Source organism: Prionailurus bengalensis, chromosome A1, assembly GCF_016509475.1.
Source record: "Prionailurus bengalensis isolate Pbe53 chromosome A1, Fcat_Pben_1.1_paternal_pri, whole genome shotgun sequence".
Classification (NCBI taxonomy): domain Eukaryota; kingdom Metazoa; phylum Chordata; class Mammalia; order Carnivora; family Felidae; genus Prionailurus; species Prionailurus bengalensis.
Window position 1 is genome coordinate 231,782,837 of NC_057343.1, and position 21,819 is coordinate 231,804,655.

The 21,819-nt window shown below is 42.0% G+C and overlaps 1 protein-coding gene across 2 annotated transcripts in view; it reads left to right on the forward strand.

Annotated features, from left to right (window-relative positions):
* Positions 1-21,819, forward strand: part of CTNND2 (catenin delta 2) — a 940,792-nt gene that overhangs the window by 559,000 nt on the left and 359,973 nt on the right. For both annotated transcript variants that reach the window (XM_043601021.1, XM_043601022.1), the window contains exons 8-9: positions 3,036-3,230; positions 14,682-14,937. In XM_043601021.1, the coding sequence (XP_043456956.1) occupies positions 3,036-3,230; positions 14,682-14,937 (451 nt within the window). The remainder of the gene's footprint in view (positions 1-3,035; positions 3,231-14,681; positions 14,938-21,819) is intronic.

Here is a 21,819-nt window from a genome sequence, read left to right on the forward strand (position 1 = left end):
TGTGTGCGTGTGTGTATTACACATGTATATACATATATATATGTATGTGTTATATATATGTGTATACATACATACAAATTTACATATATGTAAATTTGAGCCGAATCTCAGAGATTGTGCTGCTCTCATGAGCTCATTAAGTGTGATCTTCCAGTGAATATTCCAAATCCCTTTGATATAAATGTGGCTATTGTGATTGTGAAATTTTGAGTTAAAAAGGAAATCTGTTCAGTTCTTACAACCAATTGTAGTCTGAACTCATGAAGAGTCCATACACTGTGTTTCTTTTTCAAGACAATATGGATTAAATAGGTACTGATAAAATCACTTCCATAAATACCGTGAAATGAATTTCTTACGGAGGGGCCTTTGCTCTCGCGGCTGGTTCCCTCTGTCTGGGAACCACGTGGATCTCCCTCCATCATGGCTTTCTCTGGCCTTCGGAAGTTTTCCGCTGAAATGTCAAATAAGCAAAAAGAACTTTCTTGAACACCTTATCAAAACAGTATGCACCACACTTTGTCTGCTGTCCCCTTACCCTGCTTTACTTTTCTTGAGTACCTTTATCCCTATGTTGAATGAATCAATCTGTTGGTTAATAGGGACTAACCTGCTACATGTAAACGACAGATACAAAACTTAACATGTAGAAATTTATTTGCACATCAGTCTAAAAACGATAACTTTCATATTGCTGGTCAAATGAAAACAGTGCCTGCTGGACTCTGACCCAATGAAACTGTGGCGTGGAGGAACATGACAAGCCCTTTCTGCTCCGTGATTATTTCCCCGTGCTGCTGGCTTCCTCCTGGACTAGCAGGGTGGTGTTATCTGTAAATTTTCAGATTTAATTGATGCTATATCTCTTTCTAAAAAGCATTGCGCATTTCCTTGGTCATTTCAGTCCTCCCTTTTTGACTTCATTCATCCCTGCAATCTTTGCAATTACCCATTAAAAGCAGTGCTAAGGGTAGGCTTTAAGATTCTTGCTCCTTGCCTAGGACCCTTGGTCATTAACGTCTGAATCGTGGTTCTATAAAAATTTCCTCATGCCCAGTAAATGCTGGCCCTCACATCCTGTCCCCACTCAGACCATCAGGTCTTTTTGTGGTTCCCTTGTTGGGTGTTTTTAGAGACTTAGAATCAAGAACATGATGAAGTTATAACTCTAAATCTATGAGTGATGGATGGCTTTCATTTAACTATATAACGTTTGGATATAATGACTGTTGCCTTGATTTTTACACTTGTTAAGTCTTTGGCAATATTAAGAAAGCCTCCAGAAGAAGGAAGAATTGATGGCAGGAACTCAAGGCGTATCATACTTAAATATATTCCTGGAAAATATGAACATGAGATAATATTCAGTGTGATGTTGGCATTTGATAAATCAGATGCAATGAAGCTAATTATGCAAAACAGTTATTTTGAACCTATCATTCATCTGAACGCTATCTAAATCAGACTTGATTTAATTACTAGCAAAGGGAAAGGTAAGGAACTAACTTGCTCTATTCCTTCCCTTTCCTCAAAACATTCAGTAATTTTTATTAACGCTGAATTCATAGAATTCTGAGCACTGCCTCAATCATTCAGAAATGCTCTGTTTTGTTTACGTAAATTTAAAACAGCCCTGTGTACAATATACTAATAAAGCGTGTATTTATCTGCCAGCAGTTTCGAAACTTTGGAATGGGCTTTTTCTCAAATATACTCGGTGAGAATATTAAAATCCTGGGGGTTACATGATCCTGAAGAAGCAATGCAGAGTCACTGAGCATTGAAGATCTTGTCTCTAAAGTGGCCACCGGTGACTGCCTTGGACGGCCACACAGAGATAGAGCTGCCCGCAGACACTGCTGAAATCAAGGAATTCCAAAATCCCATTGCTTAGAATGGAGTGGGGAGCTCCCAAGTTCGGGCTGTCAGTTAAATCCCAGCATGGCGTGTGGGTATCGGCTTTGAAGGTTTAGCCAAAGGGTCTTGCCAAAAGTCCGCTCTCCGCCTCATTCGGTTCTTGTGTGTGTGCTCCGCTCACCGCCATGAGATAACCGTCTCTCCTTGCTGCCCTGCATCCTTCATTGTCCCCCGGTGTCCTCCCATCTGCCCCAGTGGAGATGATGCTTCTGGGATTCTGACCATACCCCAGGTGCGATGTTGGCTCTCGGTCAACATCTTTTCCGTGTGTCAGCTGAACCTCTTAGCCCTCGCAGGATGCTCTGTCCTCGGGTCCGCAAAGGTTCCCTGGTCCACAGCACTGTTTCAGAGCGACACCTCCTCCCATACAGTGCGAGGAAATGACACAAATAAGGACTTACAAATACTACAATGCGAGCGATGCGCAGACTCAGTTTACAAATTCAACCAGTTAGTGACAGCCACTTGTACTGTTTTTTTAGAGGAAGGTAGACTAAGTGAGGTGCTTCAGTTTGGAGGGTAAGAGTAATAGGAAATGTGACTTGAAAACCTGTTTCTTTACAATCTGCTTCTCTTAGAGATGTAGGCTGTTGTAAGTCCAGACATTTCCGTTCATTCATTGTCCGGGAAGAAACTGCTGATGAGAACGAATTCTGGCTCACTTTTCAGGAACAACATCAGGATAGCTTGCCATCATGGTTTATTTGTTTGCTCATCATTTTACATAATAATTTCTGTTGCAGAATTTAAGGTGCAAGGACTATGGGATAAGAAGAGGTTTTTAGGTTCGACTTGTCTGCCTGATTCCTTTAGTAAGGAAGCCAGCCACATTCGTTAGGCTGAGAAAAATGATGTTTCGCTGGCCCTGTTCAGGGTGGATTTATCTCAGAATCATTATCATCCTTATAGGGAGATCAGGTTTGGGAGCAAAGCAAGGCAGCTGGGTGATGCCGATAAGCTGATTAGCTTGACATATTGCTGCCATTTCATGCTATTCATTTGATTTTCTGCAGATTTCACCATTTCTGTGCAAAAAACAAATTCAAATATGTCTTTGATAAAACAAGTTCTGTCTGAATGTTGGTTGGGTCCTAATGTCTCCTGTTCGCTTATTTCAGCTGGGTCCCGGGCCTCGTACAGCAGCCAGCACGGCCACCTGGGCCCGGAACTGCGGGCCCTGCAGTCCCCAGAGCACCACATAGACCCCATCTATGAGGACCGTGTCTATCAGAAGCCCCCTATGAGGAGTCTCAGCCAGAGCCAGGGGGACCCTCTGCCATCAGCACACACGGGCACGTACCGCACGAGCACAGGTGTGTATTCAGCCCCCCACCCTGGGTGGTCTGTGCGTAGTAGGCGGCGGCGGGGGGGGGGGTCCTGCTCGGGAGCTCATCAAAGGTGTGTGTGTGTGTGTATGTGTGTGCACACACCTTCTCATCCTCTCTCCCCACCAGCATTATGACCTGCTTCTACCATTAATGTCTGTGATGATAATGAGAGAAACCGAATACGATTCATTTAGCTACCTGAGTCTCTTTTAAATGAAAGAAGTTTAACGGGGGGTTGTAAGCTTATTTTGTCCAACAGGCGATCTGAAAGAAAACTAATTTTTTGTGTGCCATCGTTAACATATTTGATGAATTTAAGTACTCCAAGAAAGCATAGTCATTATGCAGGACAGAAAAGGCATATGCCTAATGCTGGTAAGTGTTCTTTAACGATACAGGCTACCTATCTGGCAAGCTGGGGGGAAACCTATTTAGGAAAATGTCGCATTACTTTGTAAGGCAAACTGAGACTTTGCTTCATAAGCACTATCAGGTTCAGTCATGTGAAATTACCGTGTAAAGGTCAGATATTGACAATTGCATATGATTCAATCAACCCTAGAGCTCTCCTGGACTAAATCTATATTTTGAATTGAACACGACCACAGGCTGCGCAAAGAATGGCAAGCATTTTCCAGAGCATGTAGCCATTTGCAAAATAACTGGTTAAATGCCATGCTTAAATGTGCTGGAGAGCATTCATCTAACAATAAAATTGATACAGTTAAGATAATTGAGAACTGCCCTTGTTAGAAAGCTTCGCATTGCTAAGGAAACTTAGAAAATAGTATGCCGCTGGTTTGCTACAGCACCTGATACACGCTGCACTTGAACCAAGGCTGAGGCATGGGAAAACCGAAGCTCTGGTCCAGAACTTGGCACACAGGGCCCTGCACCTTCAGACTATTGTAACTTCCAGTTACCCCGAAGTAGAGCATAGCAATTTTGTTAACTGCATTATGATACTAAATTATACGTTTTGAAACCCAGGCAAGTTAAGTTGCTTTTATGGTCGATTACTGATATTTACATTTCAGTATTTCACTGCACCGTAAGAAGAATGGCACAAAATACTCTTTCTTTTATTTTTGACATCATAAATGCCATCCACCGTTAATAATTCATATCTTGGTTCAGATGAAAAGGAATACCCATTTATTCTTCTGTCGGAGTTCTCTCATTGTCAGCCTGCTAGAACCACTCCTGTGTGAGGCTGGGCTCTTTTAACCATTAGTTGGTTTGCATAATAGTAACTAAGGCAATTTTATTTCCATGCACCCCTTACAAAAGGCAAGGATTACCACCTCTGTGATGTTGAATATGTAATTTGCATAAAAACTGACAACAAAGGGGATTATATGTTGATTCTCTGTCCTGCATTCCTGTGCTCTTTGAATTATCTTTTGTTAATAAACTTCTGGGGGCTTCATAAAAATTTACCTACAATAAGAAAACAATACTTCATTCTACTGTGTCGGATCAAAGACAGGGGAAGATGTTCACACTTAAAACAAAACAAAACTAGTATTTTCTCTAAACTAGGGGTCTGAAAACTCTCACTCATGGGCCAAATTCAGCTGGCCACCCATTTGATTAGTGCTCCTGAGCTAAAAAATCATTATTACATTTTAAATGGTTTATGGCCAAATGATGGATAATATTTTCTGATACGTGGAAGTTCTATGAAATCCAAATTTCAGTGTCTATAAATAAAGTTACTGGAACACAGCCATGCCTATTTGTTCCCGTATCATTTCTAGCTGCTTCCACGCTGTAGCAGCTGACTTGAGTAGTTGTGGTGGAGACCATCTGGTTGGTAAAGCTGACAATATTTACTTTCTGGCCCTTGGTAGAAAAGTTGGCTGACCCCTGCTCTAAGCCATCAGTGGAGCGCTGTGCTGAATGAACGAACAAGGGTGTCATCCTCCTTAGGAGGGAAGCCAGCAGTGTCCTCTAAATGCATCAGGGAGAAAAACCTGTTTGCCTGGGTGTTCTCAGTAACAGTAATCTCTGCCCTGGCAGAGAGCTGCTGAGGTTGTGACATCCAGATGTCCGAGACCCCAAGCCAGGTGCCCTTTTGAGCTTGAGGCACTTTTGAGGAAATCTGCTGATTTATGCAACAATATTGACATTTCCAGGAGTGCATGGATGGTCTCTTGGGGTGACAGGTGGGGGAGAACCCACCTCTCTCCAGCTCCTAAGTATAAAGCCACAGGCTCTATCTCCTCTGCACCTTCTCGGGTCACTCCCTGTTTCTACACTTAATTCATTTCATTTCAAATCCTTATGCTTTCTTAGCTAACCCTGCAACCCCAGGAACTGTCTCTATTAGAACCCACGTTTGGGAAAATGCCTTTAATATGGATGTATACCCTTTACTTATAAATTGTATACATAGTATACAATATCATTAAATAATATCTAGTAAAAGTCAGGATTACACATTAATATAAAGAAACATTCTAAGATTGTTTTTTCATATCCAGGAGGTTATTTTTTGTGTGAAGGTTTATTTATTTTGAGGGAGAGGGAGAGAGAAAAATCCCAAGCAGGCTCCGCTCTGTCAGCTCAGAGCCCGACGCAGGGCTGGATCCCACGAACCTGGAGATCATGATCTGAGCTGAGATCAAGAGTCCGGACTTTCAACCTAGTGAGCCACCCAGGCACCCCCAGGAGGTGGTTTTTCACATCCTGTGTTGCACACACCCCATACTGGAGACTTCTGATGCAGAACTTCGAGAGGTTTCCAGGGCCAGAGCAAATACCCCAATTTCTTGGGATGGTCTTCTAGGGCCTCTTAGACCCGAAGTATTCAGGGGCCACTGACTTTTGGCTCCCGTTGTGGCTGAGGTGGTTTGAGCAACCTAACTTGGGTCTCAGCCCTTGGGTAGCAGGGCACTGACTGGTGTTCCTTCAGTTTGACCCCTAAAGCATTTCCAGGGGACACATCAAGGAGGTGGGCCACGGGAATTGAGGGGCACTTGTTGTAGTCAGCACTTAGGAATGAAGACAAATGCACTTGCCTAAAAAACCAGGGAATTACTAGATGGCGCTGTAGCAAGAGCAGGTGAGTGCGAATGACAGAAGCACGTAGCAGGTCACTGCTTTCAGAGATCATTCTAAATTTTCTGAACATATTCACAAATCCTCAGAACCACCGCATGAAGGAGGTACTGTTATGATGTTTATTTTACAGAACACTGAGGCACAGAGATGTTGAGTAACCTTCCCAAGGTCCCACAGGTTGTACGGAGCCAGTCTTTAAACCTTTGCGCCCAGGCAGTCTTGCTCTGGAACCTGGCTCTTAACGTTCATCTTGGTTGAAACTGTATTTGTAGGGGCTCCGTTGGTTAAGCGCCCAACTCTTGATTTCGGCCCAGGGCATGATCTCACGGTTCGTGAGTTCAGGCTCCACGTGGAGCTCTCTGCTGTCAGCACAGAGCCGTTTTGGATCCTCTGTCCCCCCTCTTTCTGCCCCTCCCTCACTTTCTCTCTGTCTCTCTGTCTCTCTCTCTCTCTCAAAAATAAATAAACATTAAAAGAATAAAAAAGAAACTCCATCCTCCTCTCTGCATGCCTTCTCCAGGTCTCTTTGACTGCCATAATAACCACTCACCCCTGTTATTTACTCTGAAGACTGATTTATTTCTTGATTTTTAATGTTTATTTTTGAGAGAGAGAGAGTGCAATCGAGGGAGTGGCGGGGTGGGGGGCACAGAATCCAAAGCAGGCTGTAGTCTCCAGGCTCTGAGCTGTCAGCACAGACCCCAGTGCGGCACCCAAAACCACAAACTGTGAGATCATGATCTGAGCCAAAGTCAGACGCTTAACCGACTGGGCCACCCAGGCCACCCCCTTTTTTTTGTAACGTTTGAAGGCTGATTTAAATCTCCACTGGAGACACCAACTCCGATGGGGACCTCTCTCTACCTTTGGGTAGGCAAAGAGGTCCTCAAGGCCTTCCCAAACCACAAAGCGACCTAGCCCTTCTGTGAGAGAGCGTACACACACGTATTTGTGTACATTTATGAACAGGTTAGGGGGTCAGGGTCCTACTTCTCACCCCCCTTCTGCTCCAGACTGTGGAAGGTGAAACTTACACAAACAAGGTTCACGACTTGACCCTGGAAATCAGTGGGATGTTACTCAGCTGGTCGATACTCTGTCAGGGCTGTGCCAGGAAGCACGGTGTGAAGAGGGTCTTGTGCCCCTGCCCCCGCACGCTCATGCGCCCCGGCCATCGGCCATCGTGAGACAAGAACCGCAGACCTTTGCCCCACCCGGTTCCGGCATAAGGGAGCAGGTTCTGAGGACGGCCCGCTGGCCTCCCTGGCCCCAGACGTGCTCTTGGTAGGAAGGCAGAAAGTAGAGCAGCACGCCCTCATGCCTGAGGACGGGATTGAGATAGAAGCCAGCAGCGCGGCCCCACAGATCTCGCCGCCTAAGAGAAGGCAAAAGGGTCACTTCCTGAATCAGCACTGGTGTCTGCTGAACGGAAAGCATCCTCTTGCCAGACGTGACAGCCACTCATTCCTTGTAGAGCCAGGAAATGAGAGGGGCCACCATCGATGTTCTCTCCCTGTGCAGGGAGGCGGAATGGTGTGATCTGCGGCCGAAAAGGCAGGCCAGTGAGTCTGATGGCAGCGCGAATATCCCCACCTGCTTTTACAGGACATCAACCCAGTGTCTGAAGCTTTACTTCTTGCGTGATGAAAATTTAAAGAGGCACACTTTTAACTTGGATGTCTGTTTAAATAAAACATACCTTTCATCTGGGATAAGGCTTGTCAAAACCAGAGCTTATATAATAAGAAGTACAGCCAGGCAGGGACGATGCGATCTTCATGGATTTGCTTATGATAAAGTCTATTAAGCAGAAACTAAGTAGCACGAATTTTTATTTCAAACTCAAACATACCAGTAACTGTCAACTTAGGAGTCATTTGATTAACACAAATGCTTGACTCTGACACTCCCCCCTATCCCGGTCCTCCAAATGCATCTTTCTAAACTAATGAAAATGGCCAATGTCTGCCGTGATGAATGTCGCATGAATTTACTTTGGGATAAATGCATTTCTCAGTGAGTGGAGAAAACAAGCTTTCTGTGATGAATGTGTCAGCTTGTAATAAAAAATGAGTTATCATAGGTATGTTGCGAGGAGAAAATCTGCTAACTATCTCTATGAGGTTGACAAATACTAAAACATGAAAAGAAAAAAAGAATGGGATGAAAATATTTGCACGTGTGGAGAAAGTACTTTGAAAGAACTTAAAATTCTCCACAATAATGGCCACTGCTCAATAAAGGTATAGAGGCATTTCACAGCACCTTCATATTCATACAACTTTATTACTATTATTCACTAACAGGTAAATAACATCTTCAATTAAAATCATCATTGGAGTCCACAAAAACGTGGCATATTAGCGGTTTATTACTTCTTAAATGCTGTTACTTCAAACTGTAAAAGTGATTGCTTTCCATTAGAGCAAGTCAAATTAGATCGTTCATAACATCTTGGTTATTTTTTTTTAAGTCTAGGAAGTCAGGGGCACGTTAGTACCCTGTTGGAAAATTTTAATGAACCTGGTGATGAATATCCTCTAAAAATGGAGAAGGGCTTCCAGAAGCTTACCTATATCAAACCACCTAAAGAGATGTGAATAAAAAGTGTAACTGAGCTCAGCTGAGGGAAGGAAGGCAGAGTGTTGGCTAGGAGGAACAGTTTTTTGGTAAAATCCAGAAACATCAACACCCGCACCATAATAATGATTCTATTACTAGTAAAACCCCTGCGTTAATGCCCCTCCCCACAAAGGCAGTAATACCTGAAGTTAAAAGATTATGTTCATGATGAGCCCTGAGTAATGTATAGCATCGTTGAATCGCTGTTTTGTACACCTGAAACCAACGTAACATTCAGTGCGAACTGTACTGGAATTAAAATGGGGGGGGGGGGAAGATTACATTAAATTTACCCAGGAATATTTTCCCATTGAGTTTAGCACGGATCAGCCTGTGTAGAGTGCAGAAAATGGGAAGGCCTTTACAGTTGAGTTCTAGATAATAATACTGCTGGGAATATAGCAGATTGAGTGCTAAAAGCTCTTTGTCCCTAAAATAACAGAGTCGAATTCTCTTTAAGAGAGTTCATGGCCACGTTCTTAGACCTGATGGCACCTAAGCTATCTTTATTTTCTGAGATTGCACAGGGAATAGTATTTAATTATTGTGTTCCTATTTTGTATTTAATAAGGGTAAGTGTAGTTTATGTTTTCATATTTCTGTAAATGCAAATATACAGAAAAGCAAAGAGAATTAAAAAAAACAAAAATAAAGGTTTTTCTTCTTTTGTTGAACCGCACTTTTTATTCCCCCTGCAACCAAATCTCTTCATGTGCCAGATTCTTATATTTTATTCTGTTTTTTTTGTTTGTTTGTTTGTTTGTTTTTTTATGGTCAGTAAATAACGGGTGTGACCATCTATCATCATCCAAGTAGAATGTCTGGCTGATGAAAAAGGATCCCTCCTCCCCCATTTCGAGAAAATATCACACATAAAACATCTTTCCCCCTTTTGTACAGTAGACCTTTATTTGTGTAGCTCTGAAGAAAACAGGTAATTTCGTGAACAGTGTAGAAGTCAGGTGAAGTATCAAGTCAGCTGCTGAAGAGGCTGCTTTTAAAATCTCCCCAAAGGTACCAGCGACATGGCTCGCTGAGCTCTGAGAGCTCATTGAGGGGAGAAGGGGCCGTTTGCGGAGCAGGTGAGGAGAGAGGGGAGTGTTGGACACGCTGACGGGGAGTCTTCCACTTAAGATGTTTGCCCTGGAAGGTTCCATTGAATAGAGCCGTCCTGCAAGGCAGGTGACGTGGTCCGCCGAGCTCTAAAGCTCAAATAAGAGAAAATGTGTGATGGGACAGAAATGCAGGCAACGTGTTAAAGGAAAGTCTTTAAGGGTGTGACCAGTGTCCGCTGATCCACACTAATGGGGGGCCGTGGTTTGCATGTGCCACGCTGAGGTCTGAACAGGTAGGGCACAAAGGGGGAATTTAATTTGTGATGCCGAAGTCATTTTTCCATGTCGTGCTTAAAGAAATACGAGGCATCGCGTTGTTACACTACTGATGGCTAGTTTGAGATCTATTTGAGCCTCACACGTTTTCTTCAAGACAGACGGTTTCATGACCCACACTTCAAGAGAGTGTATTTTTCTCCCCGTCTGTATTCCATGTTGCATTATTTTCTTTGCACTGATTAGTCTCTTTTTGTTTTTCATTTCGGCAGTACCAACTTGAATTCTCATTTTATACTTTGAAATTCCCATCAGGCATCCTATTTATTCTGACCTAAAAGTTTAAACTGTGGATTCAGGAAACTTCTGAAATGTCATTTATCAAATGCCACACATGCGATTATGATTTTCTAATAAGATCTCTCTGGAAGTTGTTCACCCATCTTAGATTGCAGAGTCTACCCTCTTTTTTCGAATTATACTGGTATTAGTGATTAAACTAAGACTCAAAACACTTGGGGCGCCTGGGTGGCGCAGTCGGTTAAGCGTCCGACTTCAGCCAGGTTACAATCTCGCGGTCCGTGAGTTCAAGCCCAGAGTCAGGCTCTGGGCTGATGGCTCAGAGCCTGGAGCCTGTTTCCGATTCTGTGTCTCCCTCTCTCTCTGCCCCTCCCCCGTTCATGCTCTGTCTCTCTCTGTCCCAAAAATAAATAAACGTTGAAAAAAAATTAAAAAAATAAAAAATAAAAACAAAACACTTTGAGTGGTGCCTGGGTGATTCAGTCGGTTAAGTGTCCAGCTCAGGTCATGATCTCATGGTTTGTGAGTTCGAGTCCCACAGCGAGCTCTACGCTGCCAGTGCAGAAGCCGGTTTCCAATTCTGCGTCTCCCTCTCTCTTTGCCCCTTCCCTGCTCACACTCTATCTTCAAAAGAAATAAACATTAAAAAAAAAACAACTTTGAAATAAAATTAAGGTAACTATGAGTATCCCTATTCTTTGATTTTTATACACATGAACGTTAGGTTTTTTTCCTATGTGAAGAATTTTTCCCTATATTTTTCTGCATATCTCAATAAATTCAATTTGAGGGGAAATGATCTAAATTAACACACGAACTTTTACCAATTTTTACTATAATATTCATGTTAATTCCTATTGTAAACCTGTCTATCCTCTATGCCTTTAGTAGACATTTCCCTTCATTTTAAGCCTCTCATAAATTTTCTTACCATGAAGCTGATTCGGTAACACACATTTTGAAGTTTAAAATCTGGTCCAGTTGCAGTGGTGGTTGTAAGAATAAACTCTGGAGGCAGGGTGCAAGGACTTGATCCCTTCACTGCTAGATACCAGGCAGACTCAGGCAAGTTATGTAATCTCTCTGTGCCTCAGTTTCCCATCTGTAACGTGAGAGTGATGTGTTCAGTCTCTTATAGGGTCTTAGCAGACAGAAAGCCCTTGCTGGAGCTCTGGAGCCTGATACTCAGTGGCAAGTGTCTCCCCCCCCCCCCTCCCCAGTGCAATGGGTACAATTTCCTTGTCGAGTATCAGTTGATTTCAACATTGTTAATGGTAGACATAGCAATAGCTCACTTGTTTCACAGTTCCTACATCTGGGATGTTTAACACCCCTTCATGTCTTTAAAGCAAATAATGATCCCATGAGGCCATCTTGTTCTCTTCATGCCACAGTCAGGAAGGTGGAGCTTAACAAGCTCGGTAACTCCCTCGTCTCATACCCAGAATTGGCCAGAAGGCCTGGATAGGAACCCACTTGTCTAACTTCAGAAGCCAGGCTCTGAATGAATTCCCTGCCCCTGACCCCAAACAGGCCAAAGTGAAGTACAAATACGAGCCTGACGATATTCCTACATCTGCCTCTGCCTTCTCTTCCTCCTGGAATACTGGAGCTATTTCTGTTTCTGCTTAATTAACTGCATTTCACACCCTGTTTTCACGTTTGAAGCCAATGTCCTTACAGTCTTTCCTGCTGCAAGTGTTTTGTTTTTTTTTTTTAAAACCCTCTCATGATATTGTCTTTCAATTTAAAGTCCCTGGAGAGTTTTTGGCATGGTTAGGTCACTCACCTTACTATTACTACTTTTTTAACAAGTATGTTTTTGTTTTTGTTTTTTTAGATTTCTGTATGATTTCCTGATCTCCGCCATGTTGTCCTTCTTTCCTGTTAATCATTGTACTTACTGCATTAGCTGTTAACACTTTGGAATAGAAAAGGATATATTTTCTGGTATTAGTAACCATTTTCAGCAAGCTTGAATGTAGATATTACTTTCCTGAAGGGGGAAAAAATGAATTTATCTGAAAAATGTCAGGTGTATTTAGTTTTCTGCTTTTGTCCTGGATTTGCTGGCTATCCTGTCACAACTCTTCTAGAAAATGAAATTTTGTTTGCCCCTGTACATTTGTTCTTCTAAAAACAAGGTTAGGCCTGGCCTAAATCTTAAACCCCTGCCATCGTGATATAAAACACATTGTTCATACGTTATTAAAACATGAATTCTAATTACACGTGTTTGTAAGTTTGCGAGAAAATAGAACTCTTCCAGAAAATGCGTAAAGACATAAGACAGATTTCCTGGTTCTGAACTTAATGTTCATTAGTCTAAACTGGTCATTTTGAAACAATCCATCAGGACAGTCTTCATCATTTCAGAGACCGCTCCTCAGAGTATACATACAATTTTTGTTTAGGAAGTTTTTCTTAAATGTGTTTCTACTTTTCACCATGCCTCAGTGGCTGTTCTCCTAATTTTGATTATTGTAAGATGAAATATTGTATAATTCATTGGAAATGAGAAGCCCTGAACTCTTTTTTAATGTTTCTTTTTTAAGTTTATTTATTTACTTTGAGAAAGAGAGCACAAACGGGGAGGGGGGAGAGAGCGAGAGGGAGAGAGAATTCCAAGCACACTCCACGTTGTCAGCACAGACCCAATGCGAGGCTTGAACCCAGGAACTGTGAGATCATGACCTGAGCTGAAGTAGGATGCTTAACTGACTGAGCCACCCAGGCACCCTGAGAAGCCCTGAACTCTTAATTAAAACTCAGTTCTCAGCATTAGAATGTTTTCCTCCAGTTCACTTTATAGCTTTTTTGTCATTTGGCACAATTTCCTTAACTTCTTTTCATAATTGTTTGCTCAGTGTGACATAATTTTTTGGGTGTTTGATTTGGCATATGTCCTGTAATGCGAGAGAGGACAAAATAAACTCTCTGTCACCCACTAATAAGCACTCAGTAGTCAGAGTTGAGGGGTATCGTTTATAATTGAAATCCTACTCCTTAGAGCCTGGATACTCCTGGATACAAATGGTTGTATCCAGACACTGGCTGTTCTTTGGATATCTTCTCATCTGCAATGCCAGTAAAGAAATTGTACTGTCTACGGCTGATCATGGCTAACAACTGTTGCAGCAGTTAATGACTGGTCCCATTCTGTTAACATGAAAGATGCTGTTTGCATTGTATTTGGTCATTAAACCTTAGACGTCAGATATTTTTGAGAACCAGATAAAAACAATGCCATGCAATGGACTGACAAGAATCCACGAAGGAAGCATAATTGAAATTCAGTTTGGGACTAGTCAAACTGACGTTAATAACTGGTGGAGACTCTTCCCAGAACAATGTAGACGTTTCGAAAAGATGCAGGTGCTTCTGGAGAAGCCAGGTCGGCTCGTTATTTTGTCTGGGTTGCAGTTGGGCACCTCCTCCCACCTGCCTACCCTTCCCCGAATTTACTTGCTACTGTGACAGCTTTAGTTGAAGAAGAGGCATATGGAAATCTTTGGGGAATCGCTTTCCAGGAGCTAGAGCAGTCCTGTGTTTACTGCTCTAGGACTAATTGTGGAAATAGGAGCCCTGCCCCACCCTACCTCCCCACCCCCAGGCCCGCAGTTGCTTTCTTTTATTCAGGAAAATTCGCGACATTACTAAGTTTGCCTTATACTCTTAATAAAATTAATGTGACATCACCTGAACACTTCCTGAATCTTCTCAACTTGAACAATAAAGAACTACCCATCCATGATGCCTTATAAATGGTCCCTATGCATCCTCTGCGTTTGGGTTCTACACAGACTTTATTTTCCTTTGAGACGAACAAAACTTCTCTTGGGGATTGGGAAGCCATCAACACACAACTGATGCATTTCCCACCCACCCCGTCGCCGAAAGGTTTATTTCGGAGATAGCATGCTAATGATCATTTTAGTGGATGACATTGAATGTATTGGTTCAAATATGACAGATTATTTTTTTTATTCTTCCAAACCCCCCCCCTTTTTTTTTTCTTATGTGTGTAATTCCCCCCCGCCCCCTGCCTTAGACCTGGTTAACCGTTTCTGTGAGCAGGTCCTCAATTTTTTGCTTTGTCCCTACTTTCCTGTCCTAGCCCCATCTTCCCCCGGTGTCGACTCCGTCCCCTTGCAGCGCACAGGCAGCCAGCATGGCCCGCAGAACGCCGCCGCGGCCACCTTCCAGAGGGCCAGCTACGCCGCGGGCCCAGCCTCCAATTACGCAGACCCCTACCGACAGCTGCAGTACTGTCCCTCTGTGGAGTCTCCGTACAGCAAATCCGGCCCCGCCCTCCCGCCCGAAGGCACCTTGGCCAGGTCCCCGTCCATCGATAGCATTCAGAAGGATCCCAGGTGGGTACAAATCCTTTTCTTTTCCCGACCGCGATGTCTAAAGAGGTTTTCCAAGCAGGCGTCCTTAAGACATTGTTCCATGCGTGTCCCACCATCGCGTTCGTGTTCCTGGCTGAGTATGAAAGGGTTGGCTTGGGGCTGGGTTTTATGATCTTGCGTTTGATTTGGAATACGGCTGTTGATCATGTGTCTCTGTCTAGTATCTTTTGGGGTTCAACAGCAAATAATAATCTCTCCAATAAGATATGAAACAGCTCCCTTTCGTGCAACAGAAATTGAGGAGTTGGGGACTCAGTGGCTCGACTTCAGCTATCCCGGTCTAAGCGCCTTCTTGTCTCAGTGGAACCGTGTTTGGTCACTGCGCACCCGTGTTTCTGTATTCATGCCTTCCGGGTTATACCCAGAATTGAAAATTTAGAAAATCCAATTACCTTTATTTTTCTGTGTCCAAAAATAAACATTAGGTTGACATTGTTTGGGCGTCGATAAAAACTTGGGTGTAATATCAGAGAAATTCTTATTCCTGAGTGGTGTTTCTTTTTTGCTTCCTTTTTTCCGGCAGTGGTGAGATATTTAGTGGTGCTCTACTTCTGAAGTTTAGAATTGGTTTAGTGATGTTTTATTCATAGCCATTTGATTTATGCTGATAGAGTCCCATAAATATATATCTGCATCTGTGAATACTATAGATATGTCAGATTTCTGGTATTTCTTTATAGCAGGGCATATCACTTGGCTCTGGTAAGTGTACTTAAAATTCGTCTCAAGGAATTTTCTCTGATAGAGCACACAAGTGCATATGTACTGTATTGAGGAGTTCCATAGATTCTTTTGTGGGAAAGAAATCGCTTCTACAAACATAAAAGGAATAATGGGACCATTTCATAGTATTTTTTGAGACAGCTCCTTTAGCACAATTCAGACTGGCTTTGAGGGTCCATGTTGAATATTATATTTGATGGAGGCTCCATGATAAAAATAAATTGTAATAAATGCTCACTGTTAACTACTAGAAATAAGTCTGCTTATCCAGATCTTCAGTTTCAAAGGTCCTGAAATCTGCCCCAAGTCCTTAAGTACTTTCGCTGGCGTGGGTGAAATGTTCTTCAGATAACAACACCTCAGCACTCTCTGAAGTATTTGTTCTTGACGTGCTACTGAAAACATACAGAAATAGAAGAGTAGTAAACTCTTAGGAAACGGTAAATAGAAAAATACATCATTGAATTGGCATTGCTTTATTTAGCGCCATATATTTAAATGAGGGTAAACATTTTATCTCCAGTGGAAAGGTTTTAAATTTTCATATTAGGAAAAGTTGGCTTAGCAAGAAACCAAATGTACTTGTTTCCCTAGCCACAGCCTAGCCTCTTTATTTTATGCTGTATATTAAATGCATTTGATTTTATTAAATGGTGTATCCTTTCTATTTTTTATTACTGTCATTTTTACGACCTTTTTTTTTCTTCTTTCAGTGTATTGCTATGGCTCTCTTACCTTTTTAAGTTATGGATTGTGTCACCAATATTTACTGCATGCCCACTATAAACCAAAAAAGGGAAACACCAATAAGCAGTGTTAATCATAAATAAGGCAGTATTGGCTATTAATTTTGTGTATGTGTAAAATTTATGTGCAAGCCATTGTGTCATATGAATTACAGATTCGCCGTTACTTTCAAGAAAGCCAGTCGTTAGCCCTTAACTATGTGTTAAATCTGAAAAAAAAAAAAAAAGCTTTCCACCATCCTCAGCTCGGATATACAACAAAACAGAACCATATCTAGAACCAGAACTAGATTGTCATGGCTTAGTTAATACAAAAGGAACTAATAATCTGGCATCATCCAAAAATGGGTAGAGCTTACAATACAGTAATGCCTTTCTTGTCGAGTTTTCTTTAAAAAGGGGAAAATGTCACAGTGTTCAGATTTAACTGACAGACGTCTCAAATCTAAAATTCAAGTCCAAATTACGATGATTCTCCTATGACGAGATTTTTGCATCTTCCTTTGAGTAATAAATTTTGATTGTTATCAGGTGAATTTTACTCGAACTAATAGGTTTAACTTCCAGGGTTCAGAATTGTTTATTTTGGCACTGTGACCCATGATTTAAAGCTTTTCGGTCCCTAGACTTTTTTCAAGCTTTTATACATACATTTTTTTTTAAATTTTTTTTTCAACATTTATTTATTTTTGGGACAGAGAGAGACAGAGCATGAACGGGGGAGGGGCAGAGAGAGAGGGAGACACAGAATCGGAAACAGGCTCCAGGCTCTGAGCCATCAGCCCAGAGCCCGACGCGGGGCTCGAACTCACAGACCGCGAGATCGTGACCTGGCTGAAGTCGGATGCTTAACCGACTGCGCCACCCAGGCGCCCCTATACATACATTTTTAAAGAGAATTTTTTTAACGTTTTATTTATCATTAAAATACCAGACCATGTAAGCCTCTGCTGTTCCCAACATATGCTTACAGCACGTTACAATTCTCAAAGCACTTTTACTTACATCTTTGATGTAATTCTCCTTTGTGGAAGGAAACTGATAGGTTTAGTGCCTTGAATAAATGGAGAATTAGAGTGTTAAATGACATTGCAGATCACATTGCTGGCAGGTGGGTACATGGGCTAGAATCCATACTTTTAGGACTCGGAAGCACGTGTTGGCATGAACATCTTAATGTTTTCATAAAAAAAGGAAAAGGAAAGAATATACTCCCGTCTCTTATGATTATTTTCAGAGGGTGATTGAATGGTAGTACCTGGTGTTTGGGTGTAGGAGTTTGGAATGATGAAAGAAGTGATAGAAATTACGGAGATCGGTCTCCTTGCTCTGCTGATTGCTAACTGGATGTGTGGTCTTTGTTTTATTTTTTTTATTTTTTTGGCTTTCTTTTCTTTTCTAATACCTGCCTTATGTATCTTACTGCAGACCAGGGTATTTTTCTGTGGAAGAGTTTTAGTATTATTTATTTATTTATTTTCTGAGAAAGAGCAAGTAGGGGAGGGTCAGAGAGAGAGAGAGAGGGAGAGAGAGAGAGAGAGGACCCCAAGCTGGTTCTATGCTGTCAGAGCAGAGCCCTATGTGGGGCTCTGTTCCACAAACCAATGAGTTCATGACTTGAGCCAAAATCAAGGGTCAGACGCTTAACGGACTAAGCCACCCATGTGCTCCTGAGTTTCAGTATTATTCAGTGAGAAGCCTTCCAGAAAATAGTGTACCTTAAAATAAGAATTTGAAATCAAGATAGCTCCAATTCAGTCATTAGACTTGAAACCAGATACTCAGCTCTTAATTCCTCTGAACCACAGCATGCAAAAAATTGGTTCTGAAGGCTTGCATTTTTCTCACATGCTGGCTCCGTCGTATATGGAGGCAAAACTTTGGTCTTTTTACTTTTGGCTGCCCCCGTGATGTACTCCAACAAAGAATGCACAGAAACCTTTTTTATACAGAGAGATGATAAAATCTAATTTCCTTTTTAGAGTCAGCAACCCCTGAGAAAATTTACATCCATATGTTTTTGTTTTCCAAGAAGTTTTTATTTTTTAATTGAATGTGTGAATCTCTTAAGGATTGTTAACATGGCTAATATATTTTCAGTGCCCTCCAAATTCTGAATTTTATACACTGTTGTTTTCAAACACATAGGTCAAATATAAATCTTAACATCAAGTAATATGAAAGAGGTTTTAGTGATGTTGGGAGTGATAAGTCATAGCATCCTTATTTTAAAAATCTGATTGATGAGGGGCGCCTGGGTGGCACAGTCGGTTAAGCGTCCGACTTCAGCCAGGTCACGATCTCGCGGTCCGTGAGTTCGAGCCCCGCGTCAGGCTCTGGGCTGATGGCTCGGAGCCTGGAGCCTGTTTCCGATTCTGTGTCTCCCTCACTCTCTGCCCCTCCCCCGTTCATGCTCTGTCTCTCTCTGTCCCAAAAAATAAAAAAACAAAAAAACAAAAAAAACGTTTAAAAAATCTGATTGATGAAATAACTAGAACAACATAACGTAAGACTGGCATACCTGTGTGTACTAAAAGTACTATAAATGGTCTTATCCATAAAAGGAAACTTATGGCTTAGCCATTTCCTGTCATAACTTAGCATGTAGGTTGTAGTAGGAATAACATCTTTTTTTTTTTTTAATTTATTTTTGGGACAGAGAGAGACAGAGCAGGAACAGGGGAGGGGCAGAGAGAGAGGGAGACACAGAATCGGAAACAGGCTCCAGGCTCTGGGCCATCAGCCCAGAGCCTGACGCGGGGCTCGAACTCACGGACCGCGAGATCGTGACCTGGCTGAAGTCGGACGCTTAACCGACTGCGCCACCCAGGCACCCCTAGGAATAACATCTTTTAATCTTGTTGATGAATCCCTTTTCAAGATATTGTAATTCGTGATGTGCACAATCTCCAGCAATTTTTCAAACATGTTAAAAGAATCTCACTTATTATAAACCTGGTTTAAACTTAAATGCTGTCTTCTTTTTGTTACTCAACATAACAGAAATAAATACAATGGCACATCTTTAATGCTGACTTTGGGCCCAGATTTGCACCTGCCTTCTAGTTGGTTCTATGAGACTTCTATTCCATAGAGTTCCTTTGTTTCAAGCCACAATTTTTGAACAATAATAAAAAAATATTCATTTTTCTAAGGAATCCTAAGGAATTGCTACTGCATTTCTACTATGTTTTATCTATTTTAGGAAGCGATTAAAGTTATTTTACTATTGGATGTTATATTAGCAAATATTATTTAGTAATGCTGCTTATAAATATCTTATCAGTAGGTAAACCTGGGTTAAGAATGTTTTCCAAAGGCTGTTTCTTCATTGCCCACTACAAAACCACATGTATGGCAGACAGTGAATGAATGAATACTCAGGAAACAAAAGATACTACAACAATGCTTTTTAAAAGGTGAAGATTTGAAAAATAATTTTCAATTCTTTAGTAACGTTTAAGACACTATTACGTAACTTACGTGACATGGCTGAAGTGTTTACAGTGAACACAGTTACATGGTATTCTTCATTGTCCCGTTCTCTTAGATGGTGGGATCTCTGGGGAGCTTGGTTTTCACTTCAGATGCTCAATAATCATTTATTTAACTGCGGCAAAATACAGCGTTCACAATTTACAGACCATCTGAGTGTGAAGAGCATTTGGAAGTCACTTATTCAGTTAGGCTAAAAGCAAGCCTAACAGTTGGCATTCAGTCTCTACTTGAATGCCTCTAAGCCACGGGCCACTCACCATTTCCTGAAAGCATTTTATTAATTCTTCGAGTAATTCAAGCCTATAAACTAATTTAGAGTGATACAAAACCTGCACCTCTTGTAAGTTCATCCCCTGACCTTGTTCCTGACCTTTGAAATCACATGAGATCATGCCTATCCTCCCTCCCAAGGCCAGCCCTCGAAGACACTTACACCACCTCCCCAATGCCCGGGGCTCCTGTCTCTGTGCTGGCTGCGTCCCTTCCCTGAGCCGTGGTTTCCAGGACCCTCCTCTGGGAGCCCTGCAGTGTCCTTCCCGGTCGTCTCCTGCATCACCAGAAGTGCGGGAAGGGAGCAAGCGTTACCTTCGGGCAACCTGGGGTCACAGTAGGTTTTCTTGCGAGTAAGATGAGAATGTTTGTGATAGTGATGATGATAACGATGGTAATTTTTTTTTTTAAAAAAAATTTTTTTTTTTTTTCAACGTTTATTTATTTTTGGGACAGAGAGAGACAGAGCATGAACGGGGGAAGGGCAGAGAGAGAGGGAGACACAGAATCGGAAACAGGCTCCAGGCTCTGAGCCATCAGCCCAGAGCCCGACGCGGGGCTCGACGCGGGGCTCGAACTCACGGACCGCAAGATCGTGACCTGGTTGAAGTCGGACGCTTAACCGACTGCGCCACCCAGGCGCCCCACGATGGTAATTTAAAAAATGAATTAAAGTAATATATTTTGTACTGGGTGGTAAACTTTTTTGGGATTTTTATTTTATTTTTATCTTATTTCAATTTACTTATTCAAGCTTTCATTTGAATTTCAGTACAGTTAACATGTAGAGTGTAGTATTAGTTTCAGGTGACCAATATAGTGATTCAGCACTTACGTACATTGCCCAGTGCTCATCACAGCAAGTGCCCTCCTTCGTCCCCATCACCTATTTCACCCATCCCCTGACCCCCTCCCCACTGGCAACCAACACTTTGTTCTCTATAGTTAAGAGTCTGTTTCTTGGTTTGTCTCTCTCTCTCTCTCTCTCTCTCTCTCTCTTTTTGCCCTTTGCTCATTTGGTTTGTTCCTTAAGTTCCACACATGAGTGAACTAACAGGGTATTTGTCTTTCCCTGACTTATTCACTTAGCGTAACGCTCTCTAGCTCTATCCGTGTCATCACAAAAGGCAGAAGTTTCATTCTTTTTCATGGCTGAGTAATATTCCGTTGTATATATGTACCACATCTTCTCTATCCAGTCATTAATCGATGGACACTTGGGCTATTTCCATAATTTGGCTATCGTAGATAAACATATACTGCTGCAATAAACATCAGGGTGCATGTATCCCTTTGAATTAGTATTTTTGTATTCTTTAGATAAATACCTAGGAGTGTGATTACTGGATCATAGGGTAGTTCTATTTTTAACTTTTTAGGAACTGCCGTACTGTTTTCCGGAGTGGCTGCACCAGTTTGCATTCCCACCAACAGTGCAAGATGGTTTCCCTTTCTCCACATCCTTGCCAACACCTGTTGTTTCCTGAGTTATTAATTTTAGCCATTCTGACAGATGTGAGGTGGTATCTCATGGTTTTCATTTGTCTTTCCCTGATGGTGAGTGATGTTGAACATCTTTTCATGTGTCTTTTGGCCATCTGGATGT